An 8,930-nucleotide genomic window follows, 5' to 3' on the forward strand; every position below is an offset into this window, starting at 1 on the left:
TCTACCATAGTAAGTTGCAGGGTATAGTTGATGAATAATTATACCCGTTACTCGTAGAGTAAAAGGGTATACTAGATTCGTTGAAAAGTATGTAACAGGCAGAAGGAAGCGTTTCCGACCATATAAAGTATATATATTCTTGATCAGGATCAGTAGCCGAGTCGATTTGGCCATGTCCGTCTGTCCGTCCGTATGAACGTCGAGATCTCAGGAACTACAAAAGCTAGAAAGTTGAGATTAAGCATACAGACTCCAGGGTCATAGACGCAGCGCAAGTTTGTCGATTCATGTTGCCACGCCCACTCTAACGCCCACAAACCGCCCAAAACTGCCACGTCCACACTTTTGAAAAATGTTTCGTTTTTTTTTCATTTTTGTATTAGTCTTGAAAATTTCTAACGATTTGCCAAAAAACTTTTTGCCACGCCCTCTCTAACGCCCACAAAACCGCCCAAAGCTGCCACGCCCACACTTTTGAGTAATGTTTTGATATTTTTTCATTTATGTACATATTACTCTTGTAAATTTCTATGGATTTGCCGAAAAACTTTTTGCCACGCCCACTCTAACGCCCACAAAACCGCCAAAAACTGTATGTGCTGAAGACTCTCCTTCGCACTTCGAATAGCGGAGTAACGGGTATCAGATAGTCGGGGAACTCGACTATAGCGTTCTCTCTTGTTTTGTTTGCATTATTTTTAACACATGCCAGTGCGTGGGCCAAGGCCTTCTCTCCTGGCTGCTGGCCTTCTAATGTGCTTATGCTATCTGTAACGAAAAGTATTTTTATAATAATATTATTAGATTATAGCAAAATAATAAATATACATACCAATCAGAACGGAAAAGAATTTGGGAAATGCTTTTAATGACTTTTTCCCGTTTAGGCCGTCTATGTTGTAGGCGCACAACAGCGTTTCTGACAATACGCCCTTTATTGCCTTTGACAAATTGTTGCTTTTTGAAATTTTTGTTATTGCTTCCATCTGAAAGAAAAAAATAAAAACACAGAATGAATTGTACGATCACTTAGACCATATATACTTTACTTACGTAGCGTTCTTGGGACCCTGAGCTTATGCTCTGGTCTAAAGCCACCAGGTCTTCCTCCGATGTGACTGGGAACGCCACATCCACAGCCACATTCTTCGCCTTCCCCTTTACGAAAATCTCCAACAAGGCCGTCATCCTCGCAACCTGGTTCGTGTTATTTATTTATTATTTTTATTTATTTATTATTTTTTATATTATTTAATTTATTATTAGCTTTATCATGAAATAATCATCAATAAATAAAAATAATTACCACCGAAGAAGTCCACAGCAAAAAGCGATTTTTTCAACAAATATTTATATTGTGATTGGCTTTTTGTTGTGGATTTTTTCGCGCGATTAATCAAAATTAAAATCTGTATGCTACTCTATTTTTATGCCAAAATAAAAATAGAGGCGCATGAAAACTTATCTTTAAAAAAATAGCGCGGCCCATTTTTAACTTTAATTTCGACTTGGGCGTGGTATATTTTATAATGAATATAAAATTAACATAAGAATTGCATTCCATAGTTATATCCGTTACTCGTAGAGTAAAAGGGTATACTAGATTCGTTGAAAAGTATGTAACAGGCGGAAGGAAGCGTTTCCGACCATAAAAAGTATATATATTCTTGATCAGGATCAATAGCCGAGTCGATCTGGCCATGTCCGTCTGTCCGTCCGTCTGTCCGTCCGTCTGCCCGTCTGTCTGTCCGTATGAACGTCGAGATCTCAGGAACTACAAAAGCTAGAAAGTTAAGATTAAGCATACAGACTCCTGAGAAATAGACGCAGCGCAAGTTTGTCGATTCATGTTGCCACGCCCACAAACCGCGCAAAACTGCCACGCCCACACTTTTGAAAAATGTTTTGATATTTTTTTCATTTTTGTATTAGTCTTGTAAATTTCTATCGATTTGCCAAAAAACTTTTTGCCACGCCCACTCTAGCGCCCACAAACCGCCAAAAACTGTCAGTGCTGAAGACTCCTTCGCACTTTCACTAGCTGAGTAACGGGTATCAGATAGTCGGGGAACTCGACTATAGCGTTCTCTCTTGTTTTTTTCTGTGCACATTCTTTAAGCACTTCACATTTCTTGCGCTTAACATAGTATGTACTTTTCGCAAAATCATGTACTTTGGAATGCAATTAGCTATGCTAACTTATCAACACGAATCACTTTATTTACCGGATTTATATTTTTTTTGTTGAAAATAAATTGAATTTTTTCACAAACACGACGTGTCACATTCACAATTAATTGCAAATGCAAAAGAAAAGGGGACGGTAAACGAAACCGAAAATTCTGACAGGCGCGTGCCAGGGTATTTCCGACCATAATGATCCCGTTTAATTAGAATTACATAGAGAAATAATTAAAAACGGACGCACTTGCGTTGCCTATAGCGACAGTTTAATTTCTTAAAAAGCTTAAAATCCTTAAATCAACAAATATAAATTATATATACACTTAAAACAATATAAATATCCCACCAATTATTAGATCGGTATTTAGAAGTCTATACATTGCGTTTTTTCTCGACTCTGATTTTGTCTCCTCTCATCTCTCACTCTCATTTTCGGTCACTGCTCCGAACTACTTCGAAAAAAAACCAACAAATATGAACTGCGGGCAGAGGCAGCGGCAGAGCCACGACAGAATTCTGCTTGACTTTGGTGTTTGAAACTTTGCTAGAAAAAGCCTGTGAGATTTGTTTTTGTTTTTCGAACTCTGGCGAGAAAAATACGGGCAAGGAATTTTGGTACTGAAGGGTACTAGCCCGGACAGACGCTCAAAAAATCCCGCGCTTGCAAATACTGACGCACGAAATAAATCAGACAACAATTGTAACCGTGGGGAAATATCTTCCCCACACATAAAAACTGACAATAGCAGGGACTGCAACCAAAGGGAAATTCAATGTAAATACACAACACGCAGCGCTTTTTTCTTTAACTTAAGTCATAAACCGGATGTTACCAAACTAAGTATAAACAAGAAACCCACCACTGACAAGGAAATTTCTGGTAAGATAACCACTTCCCCCCACCGGAAGGGCGTTTCCCCACGCCCCCCTGCTCAAGACAAATTACAGTCAAAACCCAAATGTATCGCCATGCATACTATGGGAAATACATCAGCATCCCGAACCCTTAGCCGGCCTGCTGCCAAGCGAGATCTATTTAACTCACCCCCTAAAAGCAAGGGCGTGCAGCCAATGAGTTTCTCGGAAGTGGTAACTGGATCTGGATTAGGATTTGTGGCACCCTCCGATCCAGCACCACTAACGAAAACCCCGGGCAAGCGACCAAATGTGGATATGGACAGCTCAAACTACACAACTACACGCCAAATAAAAGGGCATGCGTGCCCTCCGTTTTTGCTACCCCAAGCATCTTTCCCCCCCTGAATACCCCCATCTTCAAAAGCAAGGTGGCCCAAAGTATTGTAGAGGAAATCAAAGCCCCCCGCCACCCAACCCCCTGTGATGAAGCCCCTGCATGCAGCGCCTCGGCGCCAATCAGAAATCAATCAAAAAGAAATCCTAGCAAAGAGTGACACCCCCTTCTTTTCCAACCAGATTAAATCTGAAAGCGGCTTCAGAGTAGTTATTCGCCATTTACACCCTTCCACCCCTTGCACATGGATAACTAGTGAGTTGCAGAAGCTCGGCCTCCAGTCCAACTTTGCACGGAATATGATCAATCCTGCAACTGGAGGCCCGATGCGGATGCACGAACTAGAAATTGTCTAAGTCAAGGATGGCAGCCACCAGCGGATTCTCTCCATAAAAGAGCTAGGCGGGCAAAGGGTGGAAGTTGAAAGGAAGAATAGGACGAGGGAGCCGGTTCAGTGCTTCAGGTGCCAGGGGTTCAGGCATGCTAGAAATACATGCATGAAGCCCCCAAGGTGCATGAAGTGCGCCGGCCAGCACTGGTCTAGCGAATGCACAAAGCCAAGATCAACCCCCGCCTCCTGTTTTAACTGCAACGGAAACCACATCAGCGCATACAAGGGGTGCCCTGCCTATAAGGCAAAGAAACAAAAACTAGCAGTCAACAGGATAGATTTCCACAAAATTAGGTCAACAATGGACGTAAAAACCAACAAATATGAACGGCAGCCCCCCTCCCATTCAACAAGACCCCCCGACTACCATATAGTACCGAAATAGCCGAAGCCCGAAAGGAAGCCGCCAGGAAGTCTACAATGAATCCGTTCCGGCAAAATGTGAAGGATAGTAGACCAAATCAACCACGCTTTTCTTCACATGAAGCTGCCATACAAAAACGCCTAAATAAATGGCGCCGGAACGCAGACAAGGTCTCCACAAATGGCAGGATCAATCCCAAGGTCAAGGCCCCAAACATGGCTAGAAACCCAGCGCAAAGACATCTGGAAAAATTCCAGAACAGGCTTCGAAATGAACAAAATGTGCATAAGGAACAGAAAAATCTAGAAAAAACAACGAACCGCAAACAGGGAAATGACGACAGCCCCCCGACAACGAGCAGAGCTGCCATGGCAAATCTGAAGCCAAGGATTGTGAAGGAGAAAACTTCACCTCAAAATACCAACACTCTTCCGAAAAATAGTCACCCCGACGACCCCGTCATTAAACTAGCAAATAGAGTTGACAATTTGGAAAAGAAGATTGACATTTTAATGGCTTTAATTATACAAGGAAGACAAAATGACCCAGATATGGAAACGTCGATTTAACTTTAATTAAAATAAGACTGCTAAAAGACTGAAAAAAGACTAAAATAGCATGTTCAGACGAAAAGCGAAGCAGCAACTATACCCTAGCGGCAGCAACTCGCCTAATTTCCCTCTTGACAACCTGTAAACAAGGAAATAACTATAAATAATATTATATAAAATACAAAACGCCACTCACCAGAAAGCAATCCGGACGAAAAGCCTCTTGACGATGTATTCCTGCTGATCCCTACGAAGAGGACGTGAAGGATGTCACCCACTAGGACCCGCATAGATGAATTCAACGCGCGGCAAAAACATGATGAATATCCTTCGAAATGTCCTGAAACAACAGCTGCAATCTCTCCAAAAGCCGTACTCGACGATAAAAGACAACCCGACTTGGCGAAATGGATAAACTTACTTTTTGGCACTTAAAACACAATAAACATACAATGTTTTGATGCCGTCTCCATACTGGGATTCCCCCACGATTTTATAGACCCTAGGCGTGGTGCTGCCGACCCGGCAAAAGGTCAAAATCGTGACTCTTGAATTCGACTTTTTCCTGGTAGCAACGGTATACTGACAACATCCCTTGAAAAGAATATAATAAATTAATAAAAGCATAAAACTACGCAACTTACTACTTCCCGACTCGACGTAACCCAAAATGGAGATTTTGGCACTTAAAACATATAAAATGTATCATGTTTTGATGCCATTTCCATGTGGGGATGCCCCCTCGACTTTCTTGACCTTAGGCGCGGCGCTGCTGACCCGGCAAAAGGTCGAAATCGTGACCCTCGAATTTGACTTTTTCCCGCAGCAAGGTTACACTGACGAAACCCCTGAAAAAGAAGAAAATAAATTAGTTAAAGCATAAAACTACGCAACTGACTACTAGAAACAAGAAATAATATAAAACTTACCTTTAAATAGACGAATTCATTTTACATGCGTAACCCTAGCGATTCCCAAAATCAGCAACGGCAACGCAACTGTCGCAGCAAACTGACGAGAATTAATGGCGTCTCCATGCCACAGTCTACCCTCGTCACAGTGGACCATTTGCGTGGCGCTGCTGATGTCGGAAGTGAAAAAATTCGCGCACTCCAAATTCGTCTTTTTCCCCTCAATGACTTCCAGTGACAACTATTGCGTCCAATCCACAGCACTGCATATCCAGCCCATGCTATTTCCAAATCCAACTCGGCAGCTCTCCTGTAAAAAATAGAGCAATTGTTAATAAATTACAAACCAGAAAAACAAATGGAAATTAATACAAACGACAACGCCCCTCTCTGCCAATACAAACAAATAACTAGGGTCCGAGGCTCGTCAAAATGCCTGTTGTCTAACTACACGAATTTGCACATTTTTATTAGCCTCTCATCCCTTGATTCCCAAATTGAAAAATCCCGGACAACTGGACCTGTTAAATAAAAGACAAATGCCAATCAGACAAAAACAAAAAATTAAACACATAGGCACACTTATCTAATGCAATTTTCTACATCCAATTCCATGGACTTTCTCGAGCGGCGGCCTACGGCAAAGCATTTTGGCCCGGCGATTATAAGATGCTCCTCTATTCCTGGCGAGATGGCCTACGAAAGCGGCAATTCTGACGACTTCAAATCAATGATGACCTCCCTGCCGATTCCTGAAGGACACTAGCTGAGATGCAGAAACTTTTCGGACCTTGCAACGAGACGGCGGCGCGGGAACTGACAGCGTTCTGGACAACGTGTTCTGACAACTGGAGAAAAAACCAGAGAACGGGTTGGCAGCTTATTGGCAGACGTAGAGCGTAACGAATCCACTTAAAGCGATGAGTTTCCTGCCCAAATTCAGGCAGACTCCACCGCCAAACGTTGCCAGCAACTCTAAAATGACCGCAATAACGGCAGCGCGGGATCCACATCGGAACCTCAATGTTGACAACTGGCGGAGTGTCTGAAATTTAGAAGAAAATTGCAAACTCAAAATAACGGCCGCTGTGGTGGTAGGAAGTACCACATATGACAGCTGCGTTAAAATATCCACCACGAATTACTCACCTGCAACGCTGGTCCAACTCAAATGTTGCAAGTTGCGCGCACCCTGCGACTGCAACAAATTGGGCCAAACATCCCCAATTCTCCACCGGCAATGACTCCTGAGGTCTCCAGTGACTTGGTGCTTCCGTCCTTCTGGCGGGGGTACCTGTAAAGAGAAATAAAAAGCAATATTAAATTTAAATTTAAAGACTTTGTAAACATTTGGCAATTTGAAAATGTAAACAAAGCAAACAGATGATAATGTTACCATCCTACGCAATCCACCATGAACTTACTTACCTGCAAGCCGGCCCGATTCAAATTTGCAAGTGGCGCGCACCCTGCGGCCGCAACAAACTGGGCCATACATCTTTAAATTTCCACCGACGACGACTCCAGAGGATTCCAGCGACTTGGTGCTTCCGTCCTTCTGGCGGGGGTACCTGTAAAGAGAAAGAAAATTCAATTTTAAACTCAAAACTTAAAACTTTTGTAAATATTTACACAATTAGAAAATGTAAACAAAGATAACATATGTTAATGTTACCAGTCCACGCACTGTCAAGAAAATACTAACTTAAATTTAAATTATATTTACCACACTTGTCCAACCCTTATACTCGCCTCACCAATGTACGAATTCAAAAATGCAACTAATTGTACCTACATATATATGGCACTCGGTGCAATCAGAGGCAAAATAAATGCGTGGATGCGGAACAGAAGTCATTCTGTCTCCGTACTTTCACAAGTAAAGTTAAAAAAAAAAAAAGTATTTTTATATGTACCATCGCGAGCAAAAAACTGTCATATTATTATGAAACAAATATCATATTTGTTGTTTTTTTTCGAAGTAGTTCGGAGCAATGACCGAAAATGAGAGGAGAAAAAATCCGAGTCGACAAAAAAAAAAAAGCTATGTATAGCCTACTGAATACCGTTCTAATAATTGGTGCGATTTCTATATAGTTTTAAGTGTATATATAATTTATATTTGTTGATTTAAGGATTTTAAGTTTTGTAAGAAATTAAACTGTCGCTATAGGCAACGCAAATGTGTCCGTTTTTAATTATTTGTCTCTGTAATTCTAATTACACGGGATCATTCTGGTCGGAAATACCCTGGCACGCACCTGTCAGAATTTTCGGTTTCGTTTACCGTCCCCCTTTTCTTTTGAATTTGTATTAAATTGTAAATAGTGACAAGTGGTTTTTGCTTGAAACATTTTCAACGTTAAATATATAAAGTCGGAATTTAAAGGGTTTCGTGTTGATAAATTAGCGTAGCTAATTGCATTCCAAACGGCATGACTTTGCGAAAAGTCTTTAAAATACATAAATGTACATAATATGTTAAGCGCAAGAAATGTGAAGTGCTAAAAGAAAATTTAAGAATGTCCACAGAAAAAAAAACAATGGAATGCAATTGTGATGTTAATTTTATTTTAATTATAAATTATACCACGCCCAAGTCGAAATTAAAGTTAAAAATGGGCCGCGCTATTTTTTTAAAGAAAAGTTTTCATGCGCCTCTATATTTATAGTGTAAGCCAATTTTTATTTTGGCATACAATATAAAACAAGAGAGAACGCTATAGTCGAGTTCCCCGACTATCTGATACCCGTTACTCAGCTAGTGAAAGTGCGAAGGAGTCTTCAGCACTGACAGTTTTTGGCGGTTTGTGGGCGCTAGAGTGGGCGTGGCAAAATGTTTTTTGGCAAATCGATAGAAATTTAGAAGACTAATACAAAAATGAAAAAATATGAAAACATTTTTCAAAAGTGTGGGCGTAGCAGCTTTGGGCGGTTTGTGGGCGTTAGAGTGGGCGTGGCAAAAAGTGGTTCGGCAAATCGTTAGAAATTTATAAGACTAATACAAAAATGAAAAAATATCAAAACATTTTTCAAAAGTGTGGGCGTAGCAGCTTTGGGCGGTTTGTGGGCGTTAGAGTGGGCGTGGCAAAAAGTTGTTCAGCAAATCGTTAGAAATTTATAAGACTAATACAAAAATGAAAAAATATCAGAACATTTTTCAAAAGTGTGGGCGTGGCAGCTTTGCGCGGTTTGTGGGCGTTAGAGGAGGCGTGGCAACATGAATCGATAAACTTGCGCTGCGTCTATGTCTCAGGAGTCAGTATTCTTAATCTCA

The 8,930-nt window shown here is 41.1% G+C and overlaps 2 protein-coding genes across 3 annotated transcripts; both read right to left on the bottom strand.

Annotated features, from left to right (window-relative positions):
- Positions 1–646: 646 nt before the first annotated feature.
- On the bottom strand, positions 647–2,287 carry LOC122624854 (the record flags this gene model as incomplete). The annotated part of the gene is made up of 4 exons (XM_043804587.1): positions 2,226–2,287; positions 1,054–1,197; positions 833–986; positions 647–768 (listed from the first exon to the last, which is right to left on the bottom strand). Coding segments are annotated over exons 2-4 (411 nt in total), but the record flags the coding sequence as incomplete, so codon positions are not given.
- Positions 2,288–6,251: 3,964 nt separating this feature from the next.
- LOC122624722 lies at positions 6,252–7,210 on the bottom strand. 2 transcript variants are annotated; one of them, XM_043804405.1, is made up of 3 exons: positions 7,082–7,210; positions 6,803–6,947; positions 6,252–6,698 (listed from the first exon to the last, which is right to left on the bottom strand). In XM_043804405.1, the coding sequence occupies exons 1-3, from the start codon at positions 7,145–7,147 to the stop codon at positions 6,376–6,378; spliced, it is 534 nt and encodes a 177-aa protein (XP_043660340.1). In that variant the 5' UTR covers positions 7,148–7,210; the 3' UTR covers positions 6,252–6,375. The 2 variants fall into 2 exon arrangements, with proteins under 2 accessions (XP_043660340.1, XP_043660339.1); XM_043804404.1 differs by having other exon boundaries at positions 6,803–7,210.
- Positions 7,211–8,930: the final 1,720 nt, after the last annotated feature.

Source organism: Drosophila teissieri, chromosome X (genome assembly GCF_016746235.2).
Source record: "Drosophila teissieri strain GT53w chromosome X, Prin_Dtei_1.1, whole genome shotgun sequence".
NCBI classification, from domain to species: domain Eukaryota; kingdom Metazoa; phylum Arthropoda; class Insecta; order Diptera; family Drosophilidae; genus Drosophila; species Drosophila teissieri.

Bases quoted from the DNA above. Each gene is read 5' to 3' on its own strand.
- LOC122624722 (XM_043804404.1), bottom strand. From the start codon at position 7,052: ATGGTAACATTATCATCTGTTTGCTTTGTTTACATTTTCAAATTGCCA. The intron at 6,699-6,802 runs GTGAGTAATTCG...TCTAAATTTCAG, and splicing joins GAGTTGGACCAGCGTTGCAG to ACACTCCGCCAGTTGTCAAC.